Source organism: Panthera pardus, unplaced genomic scaffold (genome assembly GCF_024362965.1).
Source record: "Panthera pardus isolate Hobbes unplaced genomic scaffold, ASM2436296v1 HiC_scaffold_11, whole genome shotgun sequence".
Taxonomy (NCBI): Eukaryota; Metazoa; Chordata; class Mammalia; order Carnivora; family Felidae; genus Panthera; species Panthera pardus.
In genome coordinates this window covers 38,174,541-38,196,660 of record NW_026526666.1, presented here as the reverse complement: position 1 = coordinate 38,196,660, position 22,120 = coordinate 38,174,541, and the positions used below count along the sequence as shown (strand labels likewise).

Genomic DNA, 22,120 nt, shown 5'->3' with positions numbered 1-22,120 from the left:
ATGTACTGATTTGTAATATAACGTGCTATATATTATCACAGATATTAAAGACATTTTTCACTGTTGACATTGTTCTGATGAGATTCTGGTTTAAAATGAAAAAAAGGAGTATGTATGACATCAAAACCAACTTGAATTTTAAAACATTTTTTTGCCAAATTACATTAGCTATGCAAAACGTATGTTTGATAAGTATTGAAAGGTTTGTAATTTGTCAATTAAGAGTGAGTGAAATGTGTGTTTATTGCATTGCTCTGATGTTTTACCTAATTCTGTTAAGATGACTATCAAAAAGGAAATGAATTATTCAATGATTCATTTTTGAAACCTGGCAAATAAGATTACAGAATGAAAATTCTCACGATATGGAGTTTGTGAATGATCTAATAATTCATTATGTACACAGCCTCCTTCTTCCCCCTCGGCATGTGTGTGCTCTTGCATTTACTAAGAGAAGCTTTGTGCAACGTGTCCTACTTTTTTATTTGTTTGTGAAAGTTGTTTTTCCTCCTGCTTGTGTCAAAGTTGGTATTAACACAGATGTTTTCATGAGGGATAATCCCACACCTGTAAATTCTGGAAGTTTGAGATTCCCTCTTCTGGGCCTCAGTGGTTAGGTTTTTAATATTAAGCAGTAACATCTTGAAACATAATGTTGATCTCTGTGCATTTAATTGCCATTTTTGTTTAAAAGTGATTTTGTATAAATTAGTAAATGTCATCCTCAGCAGGTGTTTACTTGGGGGACTTAGAAAGCACCTGTGAATTACTGAAATTTAACTTCCCTCTCCCCTTTCTCCTTCAAATTAGTAGTTCAAATACAGTCAGAAAATTTCAGCAGATTATCCGTTGCCAGCTTGTCCACTACCCTTGATGAATACAAAAAGTACTTTACTGCAACTATAACACGAAAAATAAGAGAACTGATGTACTTTTTTTTTTCTGTTTCTTTGCTTTAGGAATGACTGGCAATTACCTACTAACAAACCCTCTTCTTCGACCCCACGGCACTAACAACCCCTATAACACATTGCTCGCTGAAACAGTTGTATGTAATGCCCCTTCAGCTCCTGTATTTAACTCACCAGGTGTGCTTATACTTACGAATAAAACTACCTTTCTTTGCTGCTAAACAGAGCTCTGATCTTTACCCTTTTTCTAGTATACTCAAGTTGCCATATATTTATTATTTCCTCTTTGATTTCTCAATTTAAAAGAATTACTGTATTGCCCATGCCAGGCTTCTAAAACTGCACTATATTATAGTAAAAATTCAGTCATGATGGTATTTACCAATAATTATCCATGTTTTCAACACAGGTGGCATAAATCTTAATATATTATTACAGGACTGACATCACATGGTCCGAGAGCCCATCTTCAAGATTTATATCATTTAGAGGTATCCTATCTATGTAATATACTGTTTAGTTTACTCTAAAGCTTGCGGACAGAATTTGCTTCTGGAATGAATTAGCTAATAAAGATAATTTGGATGCCTAGGTATAGAAAACTACATCCAGCATTATCAATGTAACCAAACTATAGTATAGTGCAGCTTTATGGGAGTTTTTTTTTTTCTTAAAAAAACTTTGAGAATAAAGTTAATATTAGCCAGTTTATACCTATAGTTTTTTATTGGGGGAGGGGGAGAGATTGTCACTAACCCATCCTGTATAACTATGTTTTCTAATAGCTTTTTAAAAAAAAAAAAGCATTTGTATTTAATATTAACAGAATTTTCAAGATTTTGGTAAAAGTTATCACGTAATTACTGCTAGCATGTTAATATTTATTTGTGGTTGGTATTTGCCACTAAATTAAAGAACTTCGTTTCCGTTTGTTTTTTTTTTTTTTCTTTACTTGAAATTCTTTTTTAACGTAACTGCGGTTTCTCTTTTCATTCTCTTGTTTTTCTTACTTTCCTTATGCTTTCCTCTAGCAACCTACAGAGAGACAAGTATGGGAGTCAAACTTAACTTTGCCTATCAAATGTAAATTTTTTCAGCATGATTTTTAACCGGCACAATTAAAACATAACTAGCAGTCATGAAGTAGACTCAGCGGGCAAGTGGTTCACAATTTCCAACTAAAGTGTTACCAAATTCAAACAGTACATCTATCTGTACTGCCTTTTGTCAGTAATAGAGGTCTGTAGCAAATGCTGTCCATACTTAAGTATACGCAATGCTGAAATAATTTGCTCTTTGAAGCCTGAGGTGCTGTCAACCAGAATGCTTAATAATTGACTTATCATTTCTGCATTCCCACAGTAATCTTGCTACAGGCTGTGGAAAGTCTTCAAGTGAATTACCTGAACTTGGGCAGAAAAAGTTGCCTCTTCAAAACCAGTCAAAGATGTGCTTAAATCTGCAGTATATCATAGAAAACACCTTTTGGATTAGCCAGTATATATTTTCATGTTTATTAAGCAATGATAAAAAGAAAGAAAAAATGACCAGACTGAACCTCTGTGGAGGGAACAAATGCTAACAAGTGCTCTGTGTGTCGCCTGTAACTTACAACACCAAATGTTTTCTAAGCAAAGATGGTGGCACATGCATGAATCGAGAAAGCTAGAAAATTGCGTCAGTCAAGCTAAAGGAAGCCTTACAAATGCTATCATGACTTCCTTTTGTTATACGTGGCGCAGGATAAAAATTACAGTGTCCGTTTTTCAAATGTAGAAGTTGGATCAGAGTTTCTCAGACAATATGAGTCACCAACAAACACCCCCCCCACACACACACTTTCTCCTGTTTCTGCTAATGAGAACTTATTGAACAGTTACCACATGTTTATTGGTCGTGAAATTGAGTTTTCTAGGATAATCTGCAGCTTTAAGAGCGGAGTCAGCACTAAAAAAGGGAAATTTCCTATTTTTTCCAAGAATTCAATTTTTCCTAGACTCCTCCAAGCCTTGCATACAATGCAGCAGCCTCACAGTGGTCAGTTTCATTTCAATAACATCATTTCATTTTTTTTTTCCAGACCTATCTGTAAACAAGTGATTTTTTTTTTCTCTAGGATTTTGAGAATGAATAACCTAACTTTCCATGGTGCAGACCATTTAATTTTCTCTGAAACTTTTGATTTTCATTTGCCTGAAAAGCACTGTGATGTCTTAGTTTACATGTTTATGTGTCTGTAGAAAATACAACTCTGATTCAAAGAGAGCATGTTACCATATTTTTTTTCCTCCTAAACCTCTTCTCATATCTTCAGCAGACGTATCCAATCTTTCATTCCTTTAGAGACAAAATTATATTAGCCAAGGCTGACACCCTTTTCCCATTCCATAGTTAATATTTATTATTGGTTTGATTTCTGTGACCCATACTTAAGAAACCTCCAACATTTCTGCGTTTAACCTCCATGCCCATGGTGTCTCTGGGCCAGTCTCGTACAGTAGACTCTGCTGGTTCATTCGGTGCTGTCACTGTGACTGATGCAGACTGCAGGGCTGCAGGCAAACTTTGACCATTAGGAGCCTGGGGCCATTGCTGTTAGAGAGAGTCTTAGTGCCAAAAGAACAAAAACTCAAGATAATGAATATTAAAGGAAAAAGTAAAAGGCTGCTATTGCTGGTAATCTAATTTGTTGAACCCTTGCTCTGACTAAGTTGCTGAGAAGCTTAGAAATTCTTCATCATGTTACAATAAATCATTTTACTTTCTTTTATATATCAGCTACTCTTAGGCCAGATAGCCTGAGCAGACAGACATGATGTGAGTTGTCCAAAGTGAGTCATTCCACCTGCTGTCTATCGTGTTGTTGGATGGTGCTTGTGGGCCCCTGGTCCAGTCAGTATGAGAGATGGCTGTGGCTGTCTTTGTTTAACATGAATTCTTTGTACCTGTCCCATTTTTTTTCATTCTTTTTTTTACTTCATCTCCAGAAAAAGGAAATGTTAGAATGTTGTTTAAAAAGTTGCTTGCCAGTTATGTGGGTTTATGTTGTACATTTGCCTTCGGTTTTTGTATGTGACTTATTCCTTTTTAATTTAGTGTTGTTTAGGACAAATTCTGTTAATTTTATTTTTACAAACCATAGTCTCGTACTTTAAAATGTAAATGTCACTAATGAATTGCTTTGCATTAACTATGCAAGGGCATGGAGTGAAGTCTTCTTTGTGAGAGTGTCAGAGAGATTTGACCAAAAAATCAATGAATACTTACTGCTTACTCTCTCCCCCAAATTGATAAAGTAATATTCCGTATGCCGTCTTCCCTCCCTGGAAAAATAGTAGTATTCTTTCACACTTTCTCCTATTATCTAAGGGGTTGCAACTGTCTACAGTTGGGAACGCGGGAAAGCCTGGCACTTTTCGAGGGTTAGCTTTCAAATACAACTTTGTCCTGAACGACATTAAAAAGTTTTGTGCAAAAGAAGTAAAGGCTCTCTGGGAAGGAACAGAGGCAATAACGGAAACCCCCTCCCTTTTCCGTTTCAGGACATTCACTGAACAATGCCAGGGATACAAGTGCCATGGATACTCTACCGCTAAATGGTAATTTTAACAACAGCTACTCACTGCGCAAGGGGGACTATAACGACAGCGTGCAAGTTGTGGACTGTGGACTAAGTCTGAATGATACTGCTTTTGAGAAAATGATCATTTCAGAATTAGTGCACAACAACCTTCGGGGCGGCGGCAAGACTCACAACCTCGAGCTCGCGCTACCAGTCAAGCCCGTGATTGGAGGCAGCAGCAGCGAAGATGACGCCATCGTGGCCGACGCTTCGTCTTTCATGCACAGCGACAACCCGGGGCTGGAGCTCCATCACAAAGAGCTCGAGGCGCCGCTCATTCCTCAGCGGACTCACTCCCTTCTGTACCAGCCCCAGAAGAAGGTGAAGCCCCAGGGGACTGACAGCTACGTCTCCCAGCTGACGGCCGAGGCGGAGGACCACCTGCAGTCCCCCAACAGAGACTCTCTCTACACAAGCATGCCCAATCTTAGAGACTCTCCCTATCAAGAGAGCAGCCCCGACGTGGAAGAAGACCTCTCTCCCTCCAGGAGGAGTGAGAACGAGGACATTTACTACAAAAGCATGCCAAATCTTGGAGCTGGCCATCAGCTTCAGATGTGTTATCAGATCAGCAGGGGCAACAGCGATGGTTACATCATCCCCATTAACAAGGAAGGGTGTATCCCTGAAGGAGACGTTAGAGAAGGACAAATGCAGCTGGTAACAAGTCTTTAACAGTGCAGCTGAGGAATCCCAGGGGCCACACGCAAGTATTCGTAAAGACTCCGCTGGCCCAGCGCAGCTCCCTCGGCCTCCACCTGAAGAGATGGCCCTGTTGACCTGTGGTTCTCCAGTGTAAAAAGAGGACTGAACCTTGAAGTTCTGTGAATTTTTATAAAACGTACAAAAACTTTGTATATACACAGAGTATACTAAAATGATTATTTGTTACAAAGAAAAGAGATGCCAACCAGGTATTTTAAGATTCTGCTGCTGTTTAGAGAAATTGTGAAGCAAGCAAAGCAAAACTTTCCAGCCATTTTACTGCAGCAGTCTGTGAACTAAATTTGTAAATACGGCTGCACCGTTTTTGTAGGGCCTGCATTGTATTATATACAAGACGTAGGCTTTAAAATCCTGTGGGACAAATTTACTGTACCTTACTGTTCCTGACAAGACTTGGAAAAGCAGGAGAGAGATTCTGCGTCCGTTTGCGGTTCACTGCAAATCTTTTACATTAAGGCAAAGATTGAAAACATGTTTAACCACTAGCAATCAAGCCACAGGCCTTATTTCATATGCTTTCCTCAACTGTACAATGAACTATTCTCATGAAAAATGGCTAAAGAAATTATATTTTGTTCTATTGCTAGGGTAAAATAAATACATTTGTGTCCAACTGAAATATAATTGTCATTAAAATAATTTTAAAGAGTTTGAAGAAAATATTGTGGAAAGCTCTTGGTTGCACATATGTTATGAAATGTTTTTTCTTACACTTTGTCATGGTAAGTTCTACCCATTTTCACTTATTTTCCACTGTACACAGTGTTCTGCTTTGACAAGTCCGTCTTTATTCTTACATTTAAATTTCTTATTGCCAAAAGAGCGTGTTCTATGGGGGGAAAAAACTCTTTGAAGCCAGTTACGCCATGCCTTGCACAAATGTGGTGAAATCTAGAAAAGAGTGTGTGTTCCCCCTCTGTTTATTCTTGAACAGAGGGCAATGAGGGCACTGGGCACTTCTCACAAACTTCCTAGTGAACAAAAGGTGCCTCTTCTTTTTTAAAAAAGAAAATAAAACCTAAATATTACTCTTCCATATTCCTTCTGCCTATATTTAGTAATTAATTTATTTTATGATAAAGTTCTAATGAAATGTAAATTGTTTCAGCAAAATTCTGCTTTTCTTTTCATCCCTTTGTGTAAACCTGTTAATAATGAGCCCATCACTAATATCCAGTGTAAAGTTTAACACGGTTTGACAGTAAATAAATGTGAATTTTTTTCAAGTAGTTAACGTGCACTTTTATGTATGATACGTGATTGGCTTTAACACACTGGTCCTTTCTTACCCCTCCCCCCCACCCCCACTGTCCCACGGCATGCATAGGTCCTTTCATAATATTAACCCATGGGTATGAGAAAGAATACAGTTAAGTTGCCTGATGGTTCTAGGTGCTGTAAAGAATACATTTGTCTTCTAATTGCCCATTACCCATGCACAGAATCTGGCAGATGAGTTTCAGAAGACAAACACACGGAACGTACTTTTGCTTGTTGCATTGCATCAGACCTAAAACAAAAATAAAGAAGGGTTGGAAATTCTACAATAGAATTTGGGCATCATAAAAAACATTGATTTTTCAGCAGAATTGAGAAGAAATTCTGTGAACATACTTTTACGATTTGAGGATTATAGCTCTCCCTACAGGCAGCTGCGAATGACGATATTTGTTATCATGAAAATGTTCAAAAATCATATAATTGAATCTCAACAAATAGATTTTTCCTGTCTACATCATAAGCATTTATACCAAATTCTTCTAAAGGGTAGTGGTTCTCAAGTGCTTCCACGAAGTTAAAAGTAACTTTTTCTTTTTTTATGTGGACACACTTCGTCATGCCTATTGAATTTAAAAAGAATAATGAGAGGGAAAAAGTGTATGTTCATAGATCTAAATGCAGGCACAGTAAGGCAGACACTAATAAAGGATTCTTTTAATAATAGGGTAACCACAGAGGAGTGTATCCACATTTGGCTAATATTTGAGTTGGAAATTGATTATAAGAAATTATGTTGATATTCAAACAGATTTGACAATCCTCTGAGAAGGGTATTTTTATCTCTTTGGCTAAACTTCTTCAGGAGTTTACAAAACTTTATTTAGAAGCATTATCAAATAATCAAAAGTTTTAATTTTCTATTTTGATACACTTTTCCCTATCAAACTATACAGTGTTGCAGGATATATACTTCCCAGTTGTACAAGCCAAGTAGCGTCAGGCTGGTTCAGTAATGAATTACCCACCCACCCCCCAAAAAAAGTTGCATTCATTATTCAGTTAGTGCTATTTCTTTCTCTTCAGGCAGTTCTTAAAACTGGTATGATGTGAACGAGTACATAAGGACATGGTACCTAAATGGTTACTGTTCTCTTCAGAAAACGTAATCTATTATGGATTGCCTCTATTAGAGAAGACAATTTGGGAGCCATCTTTCATCTTTGTCACCAAAAGAAGAATCAACTTTAAAACAGATTTCTTTTTTAAAGTGTATAAATGTTACCTTAAATTCCATTCAGGGGGCTCCTGAGTGGTTCAGTTGGTTGAGCGTCTGACTCTTGATTTCAGCTTAGGTCATGAGCTCACGGTCATGGGCTTGAACCCTGCACTGGGCTCCACTCTGAGCATGGAGCCTGCTTAAGATTCTCTCTGTGTCTCTCTCTGTCTCTCTTTGTCTCTCTCTCTCTCTCTCTCTCCCTCTGCCCCTCTCCCCTGCTTGCACACGCACTCTCTCAAAGGAAATTTTTAAAACTTTCAGGAGGTCCCCTGGTACGAATTAACGTTTATGTTTAAATTAATCTATTGACTGACACATTATTTTATTTATTAGCACAATGATTTTTTGGAGACTTCTCAGACTTCATTGGGTATAGAATTTCCACATCCTTGATTGTTTCTTTTTGTGATAGTCACGACTGTGAACTTTTATTCACACTGTTGTACCTATTCCCAGGGACAGACATAACTGGTCTACTAATAATAAGGAAATTTTTTTCCATTTATTACAGTTGCAGCTTGATACAGTCCAGATTGACCTCTTTTATTATTTTAAAATATAGGCTTGGTTTTGTTCTTACATATATATATACACACACATATACAGACACACATGGATGGCCGATTCCTCTTACAGGCTTTTAAAATCATTTATGTATAAGGAAGAGGATCCATACAAATCTATAAAGTACTTAAATAGTTGTCAGTTCAAACCCCTACGCATTCGAGGGTAGTTACATACAATATTTTAACCAGTAAAACAACAGCTACAGATATTTCACAAAGCACCAACACCATCCTCTCTCCACGAAGAAGCATTACACACAAATTCGTTAACACACTTCAAAAGACAAATTCATATGCACTTGTTAAAGGGATGCCTGCTTTATGTATTTCAGTGAGAAAAAAAAAAGAAAATGTATGTTTCCATCAATTCAACTTTGAACTTCAGGCTTAAGATTGACCTTCAAGATGTTCTCATGAGATAGAGTGTTTTGTAAAGAGTTTTAACTCATAAAATTTTTATTGCAGTTATAACCTTGTAAGTAGAAACACTTGACTGAATGCATGCAAGTTGAATTTCTGAAATGAAAATAGCTCTTCATATTTGATACTGAAATTTTCTTTAAAGACTGTAATCCCTGCAGTATTTTACGAGTAAAACTTAGGAGCAAGTGTTCACACAATCCTGTGTTCCAGAGATTTCTCTTACCACAAAATTGTTGCATTTAATCTCACACATCAGTATGAAGAGTTACTGTCATGTTGAATATAGATGAGGATTGCTTCACAGGGCAATAAAATGCGTATGCTTTTTGGTGAACATGCTATATCACCACTTCCTGCTGGTGAGCATCAAGTTGATTTTGAGTAGTCCTTAAATAGTATGTATTGGCAGACTAGAAGCATTAGCGAGTGAATAGTTGGGGGTTTGCAGATTATTTCCTGGCCGTCTTAATTATCATTTGAATGGTATAGAACGAGGATTTTCTGTTATGTCACTTCGAGTCTTTCTCCAAAGGATCATAGAAACACATGAGCTAAAGGCACCAAACAAAACCTTGAATGTTTAGAAGATCACACGCTTGACCCACATATACTTTGTGCATCTTACTGGCACTTCGTTCCAAAATGCATGGGACTAATGGAAACTCCTGTACATTATCCAAGTTCATTTCAAGGCACTGTGGTCACCGAGTTGTCAACACCAGGGTGACGTATCTGTCAGAAGGCATTAATAATAAGCTGTAGGTGCACCATATAATAAGGCTTACTAAGTCTACTGTAAATATTTTTCAAATATTGGCAGTGGATCACCCCTCAGCTCTTAATAAGATTTCTCTGGATTCTTCATCCTTTTCCTGACAGCTTTACTGTTTACTGAATGTGCAGTAAGCTTTCTTTCTGAGAAAGAAGTCTTCAGATGTCAGTTTGATTTTTAAAGCCTATTGTTTTAACTGGTAACATTTTTTTCTGAATACATGGTAAATTGTTGTTAGGTATGCTAGCATTTAACATTAGAGGTCACTGTACGGAATAAGAAACAAAGCGAATAACCCAATACAACTGAGCTGACCAAAATCCTCACCTGCTTTGGGAAAAAAAAAATACTGCTCTGTGAATCTTCCACACATTTCTCCTATTGTTTGCTTATTGAAACTCTAAGACAAAAATCCCTTAGAAATGTTTAAAAGGCAAAGTTAGTCTTAAGCAAACCAGTGTTGTCTGAGCAAAAGAGACCAGTGATGAATGATGGAGTTTGGAGTAGTTTTCGGAATGTTTTTCATAAGCATTTTTAAATCATATGTCAGAACTAAGCTTTTTAAAAAGCATTTTGGCAGTCACAGCAACATGGCTTTTGCTGTTTGATTTTATTAGGCATAAAATAACCGATCTTTTGGTATTCTCTTAGAAAGGCTGACAGCTACTGTATAGAACCCCCAGGAATAATAATGATAGGTATCAGAGATATTGATTAGATGAAAGATTCACTTATGTTTTTCTGCTGAAATATCAATCCTGATAGATGGCTTTTAAACCAAAACATTGCATTAGCACACAGTAAATTCTTTCGGGGGTAGAACAAAGGAGCTACAAAACAAGAATTGCTGTGTAATTTTTAAAAGAGATCTCAGACTAAATGATGTCGCGTTTCCTAATTTCACATATCGCAACGAAAGTGCTGGCACCTACTATTTAGTAGATGCTTCGTAGGTGCCAGGCTCTGCTTTATCGCATTTAATCCTCTCCATAAGCCTCTGAGAACAGTACTCATTATCTACTTTTACAAAAGAAGATAAGTGATTTGCTTAAGGTCTCACAGCTGGTGAGTGGCCAGACCTGCCCTAACATGATGTTTGTTTGACTACAGAGTTTGGGCATTTAAGCCAACATATGTCACCTCTGATTTTACTCTAAGTTCCAAGAATATTCTTTATCCTTCATGCACTCTCTCTGATTGTAGTCGGAGAGAACAGGTTGATTGGTTTTGAGTTTTTAGAGCTGTAAAGGAAAGTGAAGTAAAAAAGTCAGTTAATTAAGTCAAAGTGTTTCAGAGAAAGATACCCCTGGTAAAAGACCATCTACCTCAAATTTTAGAAGTGGGCCCATTAGATAGATGAGTTGTAGTTGAACGTAAAGTGTGTTGGTTACTAATTTACTATTTCCCTTGGGAAATAAAAGATCATCATGAGGGAATTGTTGGTAGGAATCAAAAACAAAAACAAAAACAGAAGATTTTGATTCAGGATGTCAAATTTCTAGTCCTCACCTGACCACTAAAATAATACTGGCTTACTCAGTCAACAATCACAAAAAATGATAGTTTATTCGAGTACATGCTTTTTATTTTCCTTCACAGTCAAGTCATAATAACAATGGAAAAGCCATGCAAACAATCAAAATAGTTGAGTTCCCTTAACTCTTTTAAGAGTTAGTATTGTTTTAAATTTAAATGGTGTGTAAGGTGAGGGGTGTGTGTGTGTGTGTGTGTGTGTGTGTGTGTGTGTATTTCAGTGTTTAGGGCTTTTCAAGTTTGTAATCTAGCATTGTCTTTAACATTTGGCCAGAGACCTATTCTTTTCCTTTGAAAAATGAAGAGTTTGTTGGAAATGTAGCCCACTAAGACAGGTATTACACTGAGCTTTCTGATTTATTGCATTAATTCCCACAACTGTTGAATGCAAGTATTCTTACAAGGGAGGACACTGAGGACCTAAGCGTCAACTTAGCCAACTACAAAGCAGTGTGCGGGAATTGGAACTCAGCCTCATGCTTGAGCCCAGGCCCTTAAGCACTGTTTAATTCTGCCCCTAGGGACAGTCTGCCTACAGGCCCCCCCCCCCCCCCCCATCTCCATCCTAGCAGTTAGGCAGTACCAAAAGCCATGTGTACTGACTTTTCTGCTCATTAAGTAGCTGGTCTTGGGGGTAATGGAGGTTAAGGGAAGAATACATAGGGATCTGAGACTATACGTGGGCTCCTGTCAAATTGGACACTGTCTCTTCTCCCAGCCACTGCACCTGGGGGCTGTCTGAATGGCCTTGGTGCTACTCACTCCTGTGGCTGGCTCCTGCTTGCTCCCCGTCGTTCCTTACTCTCTCTCCATTTTCTCTTCAAGCTTTTTGGTTTTTGGTGGTGGTGGTATTTATTTTATTAAGAAAAACCATTTTAGTTCTTAATCGTATCTCCTTTCGTGTATCATCTTTTCACTTCACGGATTTGAGCCTTTATTCTTGCTAGAGTATATATTTTAGTGTGCAGATTTCCTCTTTAATCTCATTGTCTTCTAGCTTCGTAAGCATTTTTAAAAATCTTATCTATTTTATATTATTTTTTAGTATTAACCTTTCATCTTTATTGGGATATAAATTGCTCATTTTAAATGTCTTTTTAATTTTACTTCCTAATTGCCTGATTTTCTTTTTGCCCTTCACGTTCTTTGCAAAACAAAAAAGTTCCTTCTGTTTCTTTTCATTTTTTTTCTTAACTTTTCTTTTTCAGTAGTAGTCAACCAGAGTTACAGCCGCAAAAAACGGCAGCCTTGAAAACAGTCTCCAGCATTTCAATCCTACTTGCAATTCTTATATATTTATCCCAGTTTTAGTGTTTATTGTATATGATAAGGTATTCATATAAATAATTTAATGAAGTAGAGGTATAATGGTTATGGAATCTTCAGACTCACATAGACATAGGTTTAAGTTGGCTCTCACTTGGGCAAATTGCTTCACCTCTCTCAAATTGTTTCCTCCTCCGTAAAATTGGAATCAGCCTACCTTGCCAAGGGTTGCCGTGCAGATTAGAAGTAATGTATGTAAAGTGCCTTAGCACTTTATGCCTTAGCGCAGCATCTGGCACGTGATAGGCACTCAAGAGATAGTAGCTTTTTTCTTCAGGAAGATATTGTGAGTAGCATAAACATCTCCCGACTTTAAGTTTTATGAAAATAATCAGTCATCAGGACTTCAACTGGATTGTCATTATCTGCCTCAAGCTGTGTGGCTAGGATGGCTCGGTAACACTTTAGGAACAATGCACCCACAGCCCGCTGGCTCCCGCCGCCAGAGGTGGGTCACTCTAGGGGATGCTCGGCTGTCTGCGGTGATCTGGGTTAACGAGAGCAAAGGGGAGCAGGCCTCTGAGTCTCCTTCTGGAATATTAACTTAGCTAATTAAAACAACATTTATCTTATGCAGAGAAGTGTGCCCCTCAGTTCTCTACTTCTCTACTTTCTCTTTTCCTTCCTTTTGCTTCTTGTTCTTGCCTACAAAGCAGCAGACAAGTCTCTTGCTTTATTTCCTTTTTCTTTAATCTTCTATGTGTTCTATGTATAAAAGTAGGTGGTGGAACACAGAAATGAAGGATGTCTCTGCCCCTAAATTAATAGTGGTAATAACTAACATTGATCACCTATTGTTTGCTAAGTGCTGTATTTAAACCCTTCCTGAATATTATTTCATTTAAAAATGCTAATTTTTGTAACAGTCCTAGGGCATAGACACTATTATCACCTGCATTTTTATAAGTGAGGAAACCAAATCTTAGCAAGGTGAAGTAACTCGCTGAAGATTAAAAATCTAAGTCACTGGAGAACCTGAGAACCTAAGTTCCTAGGGACCTTGTTATGATACAACGACTGACCTGGCTTGGAACCAAAACATATTTAAGAGGATAATTACAACATGATAAGCTAAAGGCTTAACTATTGTGAGAGCACAAAGGAGAGAGGCGTTGACTGAAAGGAAGAAAGGCTTTATTGAGGAGATCGTGTTAGGCTAGGTTTTGAAGGATAAGTAGGAGTTTGCTAGGTGAACAAAATAGAGAAGGAACATTCTAAGTAGACGGAAAATTGTGTGAAAAGCCAACACACGTGAAAAGACATGAGATGATTTGAGGGAGATGTTCTTTGTGGCTGGAAGAATATAAGGTGCCTGATGAGTGTGGTGACCAAAAGTCTGGGGACGTAGTAAGGCCAGAATGAAAGGGTCTTGAATGCCCCTTGGGTGCTGGAGCTGATGTCTGTTGTTTTCTGCCCACGTTAGAAGATGGGAAGGGAATTAGTGTTTAGTGAGATCTCTATGTGCCTTATTTACATTATTTCATTTAATTTTCACAACCATACAAGGAAGTAGGCAATTATTATTATTATTATTATCAAAGTATACAAATTATAAGAGAAGCTCTCACTAAGTTCTCACAAAATCAGCATGCTAATGTAGCACCCAGAAAGGGAAACAGAATACGGACTCCCAAAGCCTCCGTGTGTCCTCTCCCAGAATTATACCCCCAAGGATAACAGTACCCGGCTTCTAACACCATGGTTTAACCTTGCCTATTTTGAGCTATGTAAAGTGGAATATGGCAATATATCATATGCTGTGGATGCCTTCTTTTCTTCAACATTATACTTGTGGGATCTGTTAATGCAGGCATACACAGTTGTAGTTCATTCCTTTTCATTGCCGCATAATGTTCCATTGATGACTACATCACGAATTCTTTCGCTAGCCTCAGAGTAGCTATTATGATCTCTCCTTCACAAATGATAAAACTTGGGTAGGTTATAAATAACTAGCTTTAAATCACAGAGCTAAAAAGCGGCAGAACTAAGACTGATCCAATACTATCCCATTCGAATGCCTGGAGGGCGGTATCAGATGGGGCTTGAATCATTGAATCTCTAGTCAACAATACTATATCGAGGGCATTGCACCATGATTTATTGTGTGCCAAGTACCCTTCTTGCTGCCGAGGGCACAGCAAGGAATAAAACAGATTCCCTCCCAATAACATTTAGATGAGAAGATAGCATCGGCCACCATATAGAGCATCATATATGGTACCATCGGCTGCTGTATACAGCAAGGAATTTGTAGCAGGCCCTGTTCTAAGTGCTTTGCCTGTATTACTTCATGTATTTTGAAAACAAATCCCAGGAGATAGGTACAGTAGCTCTTCTCATGATCCCCACGCTACAGATGATGATGTGAAATGTGGAGAGTGCAAGTCCCCCGCCTTATGTCCCACAGTTAGCACACAGAAGAACCAGGGTTCCAATCCAGACAGTTTGGCTCCGGAGTCTGTGCACAAAGCCACAGAGCCTTGAGGGGTAAAATGATAAAGAATACCGTGGTAAGAAAGCTGGTCTGGCTAGGATGTGGGAAAGGCCTCCCAAGGAAGGCATGTCTCAGTTGGACACCTGAATAGTGACCAAGAGGTTCTTGTTTGAAGATCTGGAAAGAAAACCTTCCAGGCACAATGAACACCATGTAAAACGGCTCTGAGTCAGGGATGAGTTTGGCGTGTTTAAGGTCAGAAAGAAAGAGGACAATGGAGAGAAATGAGGTCTTAGCCACAGACAGGTTGGAGCTAGAGAGACATGGGGTGAAATACCACCTTCAACACATACTAGGAGTTATTGTTCTTTCTACATTATTCTACCTTGTTGGTTTCATAACCAACTTCATTGGTCTCTTCCGTGGAATAACGTGTTCTGTAGAAAGGCTTAGAACAATTTCTTTATCCATTCATCCGTTGACGGACATTTAGGCTCTTTCCATAATTTGGCTATTGTTGAGAGTGCTGCTATAAACACTGGGGTACAAGTGCCCCTATGCATCAGCACTCCTGTATCCCTTGGGTAAATTCCTAGCAGTGCTATTGCTGGGTCATAGGGTTTATATACACAACGGAATACTACATGGCAATGAGAAAGAATGAAATATGGCCTTTTGTAGCAATGTGGGTGGAACTGGAGAGTGTTATGTAAGTGAAATAGGTCATAGAGAGAAAGACAGATACCCTATGTTTTCACTCTTATGTGGATCCTGAGAAACTTAACAGAAGACCATGGGGGAGGGGAAGGAAAAAAAAAAAAGAGGTTAGAGAGGGAGGAGCCAAAACATAAGAGACTCTTAAAAACTGAGAACAAACTGAGGGTTGATGGGGGGTGGGAGGGAGGGGAGGGTGGATGATGGGCCTTGAGGAGGGCACCTGTTGGAAAGGGCACTGGGTGTTGTATGGAAAACAATTTGACAATACATTTCATATTTAAAATTTTAAAAAAAGAAAGCCTTAGAACACTGATGAGGCAAGTAATCAGCGTTCAAAATTTTGTTTCTCCTTATTCCTGTTCCCATGCTATCCCTCCCCAAGGGCACTGGTGCAACCAGGAACTGTGAGAGGTCGTCAGTAGCTTGTGAAAGAAGGTGACTATTTTCTCAAAGTCTCCCGTCTGCTCTTTTTCATTACTGGTTGTAAATCACCAAGTGGGGTTTGGAGCTGTCATGAAGGGCATCTCAGGTCAGAATCCTTTCCCCATTCACGTAGCAGATGTGGCAAGGGTCGGAGTGAAAAGAGAAGGACGACCAAAGAGCTGGAGGCTCAGTGAAACTTTACCAGGACACCTCTGAAGTCCAGAACTGCATTTCTCGACGTCTGTCAGGGTGCATTTCAAACGAGAAAACCGCCTCTGTTTGGGATTAGCACTGTTTCAAGGTGAGACAATGTTATGCGCTGCTCGTCAGATGAGTCGGTTCTAATTATATGCCTCCTTGATTATTGTTCTGCAGATTGATTAGAACCATATTCAAGACATTTGTAGATCATAGTTCCTGGACACTTCTATATGTTAGCAAATCAAGTATAATTTATCCCTGGAATTATTGGTTAGGGACGGCTTCTTTTTTTCAATGCATGTTCTCTCTAGCTTATAATTTTAATTAGTGCTTGCTCCCAGTTCACACCGAGAATAGGGATGATTGTCACTTCGGCACTGATGCACAGCCTTAGCTTGTAATGCAACTTTGACTTTTGCATTCAGATTCCTTAATCAGTGCTGGATGTAGGATAAGGGAAACAGCTGAATTAAAGTTACAGTGCCGTAGGAAATTGAATAGCCCTTCAATTTAGGAAGTGAATTTGAATTAGATTACTTGTAGGCAAGACTAGGTCTGCCAATCCAGGTAGCCTTATCTACCATGACCAATTTTGAGCAAAGATCACCCTTTTCCTGCACCCAGATCCAAATGCAAGTGACTAGACCTGGAGAGGGCTCCGTGTAAGAGGGGAGAGAGACCTTGCTGCCTGGCACACTGTTGCTCATAGCTTCTTGAGGAAGGGAATCGCAGGTATTATTGCAATGAGATTGCAGAAGCTTTTGGTGATTAGATTGCCTCATCGTCTATCCTTCTGCCATAAAGCGACACCAAATTTTCTTCCCCTTTTTCTGTTGCATTGAAGGAGGTAAACAAAGGCTTCCCTGGTGCTTTTTGCTGTAGCGAATGCCTATGTAGGAGGGAAGGACAGTTAACTTCCTGAAAATGCAAAATAGCTGTAAGAAAAAAACCTGCTTTGAATTTCTGATTACCCTCTTTCTACCCAAGATAATATTGTATTGTTTCTTGCAAGATCTAGTATCTTGAACAAGATAATTATATTCCTCCTGAAACTCAAGCAGAATTTTCCCTCTGTGAAATACAAGAAAGCTACCTATTTCAGAAAGATGTAAGGTTAAATTTAATCACTTCATCTCTGATCTTCAAGTGAAATTTAATTATCAATGTCTTGACATACATTGACTAATGTACAAATAGCGCCAATGAGTGCAGAAGAGTGGGAATGTGTGCAAAAAATAATAATAATAATAAAGAGTTGAGAGGAGTTTGACAGAAGTTTGGAAGTGTCGGCAATACAATCTGATTCAGCAAGTTCAAGCTCTTTCCTTCCGAAAAATGCAGTTGGTATTAAAATGCAATATTGCTTGGCAGTGCAAATATGAATATTTAACAGTAACAAGCTGATGCAGTTTAAATGTTCATAGGCCCTGGTTTAACAGAGTTTTGTGAGGAAGATTTACTTTCCTGAAGTGAAAGGAGGTGTTTGAAATGAAGTAGAATATCCTTGAGGATTTTTATCACCCACTAAAGTTTAAGGAAGGCTGTTTCATTGTAGAGTTGAGTTTGATCATCAGAAAGCCAGTGTAAACTTTGCCCTTAATGAACAGTCTTGAGTAAGGAAAGAATTTTCCCAAATAAAATTAAGGCTTTGATATTTGTTGTGTTAGTCAAGGTGCTCCAGAGAGACAGAACCAGTAGGATGTGTATATGTATAAAGAAAGGGATTCATTTCAAGGAACTGGTTCACACTGCGAGGGAGGCTGGCAAGTCCAAAATCTGCGGGTAGAGCAGGAAACTGGGAGGGCTGATGCTACAGTTAAGTCCCAAGCCCTGCAGGCTGAAGAATTCCCTCTTGTTCAGGGGAGGTCAACCTTTTGCTCTACTCAGGCTTTCAACTGGTTGAAAGAATCTCATCCACAATCTGCTTTGGTCCAAGTCCACTGATTTATTGATTTCTTTATTATTGAAACATAGTTGATACCCAATGTTACATTAGTTTCATGCACTTTTTTGTGGCCAGAGTCAGGAAGAGCTATGGCATTGGTATATCCTAGAGACTGTAGCTTTTCATGATCCCTGTCAAACTGAAACAACAGTCTTGGTATCATCTGGTCTTGTGTCAGTCTAGGAGAGCCCCTTACCAAGAATACATAGTCACTGGGATTTGGGTTAGATATTATTTATATCAACCTGCTTACAAGCTAAGGATCTCAAGAGATTGCCCCCAGGAAGGCAAATGACTGGGGCCAATGTCAGTAACACACCCTATTGGGTAAATGAGAAAACCAAAATGGCACCATGATAAAATATTATAGCAGAAGGGGAAAGGAATATCAGCCTTCTTTTTTAAAAAAAATTAATGTTTCTACTTATTTCTGAGAGAGAGACAGAGCATGAGTGGGGAGGAGCAGAGAGAGAGGGAGACACAAAATCCGAAGCAGGATCCAGGCTCTGAACTGTCAGCACAGAGGCCTACACGGGGCTTGAACTCCAAACCATGAGATCATGACCTGAGCCGAAGTCGGTCGCTCAACCAACTGAGCCACCCAGGCGCCCCATCAGCCTTCTCTCTTAATGAAAAGTCATCTCAGGGGTGGCACCTGGGTGGCTCAGTCCACTGAGTGACTGACTCGATTTCAGCTCAGGTCATGATCCCAAGGTCATGGAATTGAGCGTCAGGCTCTACACTGAGTGTGGAACCTGCTTCAGATTCTCTCTCTCTCTCTCTCTCTCTCTCTCTCTCTCCCTCTTCCTCTACCCCTATTCCCAGCTCATGCACTCTCTCTCTCTCTCTCAAATAAAATTTAAAAAATAATTTTTAAATAAAATGCTTAAAAAATTTAGTAGTTTTGGTCGTTCAAACAAGTTCTGGAGATGGATGGTGGAAATGGTCGCATAACAATGTGAATCTACTTAATGACACTGAACTATATACTTAAAAATGGTTAAAATGGTAAATTTTATGTATATTGTATCATAATTTAAAAGCTTATCTGGACTATTTGCCCATGTTTAATCTCCTGTTTATTATGAAATATCAATTATTTAGTTAAATATTTATTTAACCTATCTGCAACTGGTATAAAATAGACCCAGAGACTAATTGAAAAGAGTCTATATGAGACCTTAATGTACTAAAAAAGGAACATTTTACTGCAGGAAATATTTTACTTTTGGAGAAAAAAAAAATCGATAATCTTACCTGAGGAGACATGTAAAAACAAACAAACAAAGAAAGAAAACCATGAATATTACAGAGTTAAATATAACAGTTGGAATTTTTAAAGTTAAAAAATGTAGATAGAGATGTTTAGATATAGAAAGATTTTATAATAAAAAAAAAAGAAAGATTTTATAATCATAAGACCAATGAAGGAAAAATTATATAAATATGAGTCATCACATGCAACATAAAAGTCTCCATAGAAATAATGAAAACAAATGCAAAAATCAATATTTAATAAAAACATTAAAATGTATTCAAGCTTACTAGGATCAAACATATAAATTTTTACAGGGGAGGACGCATCAGTTAGTAATATAAGCAGTTCCAACATCATAACAAAGTGTCTCACTGAAGAACCTGAGTTACTATTTTTACTAAATTTATCAGCAGTGAACCCACAGTTTTTTGCACTGTTTTGGCCTTTACAGATTTATGTAGGAATTTCTGAGCAAACTCAATGAAGAAGCACAGAGATAATTAGATTGTTAAGACATCTCCACAGCAAACTCAAAGAAACTGGTATTTATTAAATCTAAGGAAAAGCATTGTTTAAAACAGTAAAAGTAGAAATATTATGTTATCAAAAGGCACTAATCAGTTTTGTTTCTACAGAAGAAAGAAAAACAAGAAGTGGTTCTTGCAGGAGAATTTATATTACAGTCCAGCATTTTGGATATTCCAAGGCACCAATTTTGCAGTAGGTTATGAAAGATGGTTCGAAAAATCTTTCCAGATGATATTTTAAAACAGAGAGAGATTTTATTCTAGCTCAGGTGCTTTTGTTTTAGGTTAGAAGCTCTACGAAAAACCCTCTCAAGTTTTGATTCCAAATCCAGACTTGATGCAAGATAGCTTTAGAAATGCATGTTTTAAATAGATCTCAATGCTCAATAAAACCAGCTTTCATGCTCCAGGCTGAAATAGTCCCCTACCTTCAGAGAGTCCACTTACACGTGGCACTTGGTCTGTTACCATATCAAGCAAACAGAGCAAGTTATCCTCTCAGCCAAAGGAATTCTGGGTTTGTGAGAATTAGGTATTCTCTCAGACTCCGTGTAAAGTAGATTAAACGAGGTAACAGTGTGAACAACGTGAAAATGCCTCTCTCAGAACTGGGAGCCACCCCAGCAAATAAGACTTGCACACTAGCAGAACATATAGTTGAGAAGTAGAAAAAAAAAAAAAAAAAAAATATATATATATATATATATATACACGCACATATACACATATATATTCATATATTCAAGGCTGGTTTTACATTAGGGTTATAAATAATTATAATATTAATATGGAGAATGTTTACTATGTGCCAGACACTCACTTACTCCTTCAATAACTCTGTGAAGGAGGTAGTATTATTATCCCTTCCTAAGATGAAGAAGCTAAGGCACAGAATGGTTACAAGAAATGTGGAGATGTGAAGGGACATGGGGGGGGCGGGGCAATCCGGTTGGAAAAAGAGCCTGAAGGTAAATTGTGGGAGATTTACGATACTGTGATACAAGTTTATACTTTATTCTAGGCAGGCTTTTGTGAATTTCTGAGGACAGAAATGACTAACCATGGTATACTTACAGCATTGGTCACTGTTCTTATTACACTGGTGAATATGTGCCAGGGTAAGAACTGTAGTCTTGAGATATTGAAAGGGCTTAGATATTAGGTAAGGGAGAAAAGAATGGGGATGGGAGGGAGGTCCTAGGTTGAGACATTATGGAGAGAGGATATACAGAAACTTGATTGCTAATTGTATGTCATGAGAGGGAAAGGAAAGTTGAGGATGTTTTCTTTTTATTAATTTCACAAAGAGGGTAGGATTGCATTTCGTGAATAGTATCTGCACGCAGTTGACCATAATTTCCGAAATGCGTTAATTATCCAGGTCATTAACTTTCATAAGTTTTTAATTTGCTTATTCAAAATTTAAATATCCTGCCAAAACCCAGGTCTCTTAATACATGAAAAAGTAAGCCAAGGCTATTTTTGAATTTGTGACTAAATAACGAAGAGATTCAAATCAACTCAGGCAGTTAAGGGAATAGATGATGTCAGTAAATGTTTCTCGAATGAATGGGTCAAGCAGGTAAGCTGACCTTTTCTCCCATTACGGTAAATTGTTCTAAAGTTGAAGACCTTTTGGCAATTCTTTTGAGTCTCATCAAGTTCAAACAATGAACCACTAGTGACAGGATTTAGATGCTCATAACTCCCAAGACAATAGAGGAAGAGAAGAGATTTAGGAACCAGGACCTCCAGTTGTACGTGCAAGGAAAGAGGACCATGCATATTGGTAGTATGAGCAGGCAGTGAGACTCCCTCGTCCCTTCTTCCGCTCATTCTAGTCATTCTTGGCATCTCTTACCCATTCTTCTCTCTCCTCCCATACTAATCTCCTTACCACTCAATTCGATTTTCCACCCTTCATTCAGTTTCTGCTCTCCTTCGTTCTGGAGACACCTCAATTTTCTTCTAGTTGCAGACCTTTATGCTTTCCAGTCTCTGTGTCTACAGTGTTTCCCCTGCTTGGGTTTGCCAAAAGCCTTCCCTTACAGTCTTCAAAGATCTCTTTCATTTCCCTTCCCCCCTGCAGCCCATCACGACCGAGAGTGTGATATTGAATCTCTCCTTTATTCTAACGTGCTGCTTGTTCACTCCTCGAAAACCATCACTGCTGAACGCAAAACATAATGTAATACTTATTTAGAATAGGCCTGCTTTTGCACTAATATCATCCAGG

At 38.3% G+C, this 22,120-nt stretch overlaps 1 protein-coding gene across 30 annotated transcripts in view; it reads left to right on the top strand.

Moving 5' to 3' along the window:
- Positions 1-6,488, top strand: part of ADGRL2 (adhesion G protein-coupled receptor L2) — a 621,134-nt gene extending 614,646 nt beyond the window's left edge. For 14 of the 30 annotated variants that reach the window (XM_053893337.1, XM_053893361.1, XM_053893366.1 and 11 more), the window contains 2 exons: positions 960-1,088; positions 4,454-6,488. In XM_053893337.1, coding sequence (XP_053749312.1) covers positions 960-1,088; positions 4,454-5,208 — 884 coding nt within the window. In that variant the 3' untranslated portion in view covers positions 5,209-6,488. Of the gene's footprint in view, positions 1-959; positions 1,089-1,320; positions 1,403-1,942; positions 1,995-3,689; positions 3,743-4,453 lie in introns of those variants that run through there. The other 16 variants (XM_053893465.1, XM_053893380.1, XM_053893387.1 and 13 more) reach the window with 7 other exon arrangements.
- The last annotated feature ends 15,632 nt before the right edge of the window (positions 6,489-22,120 follow it).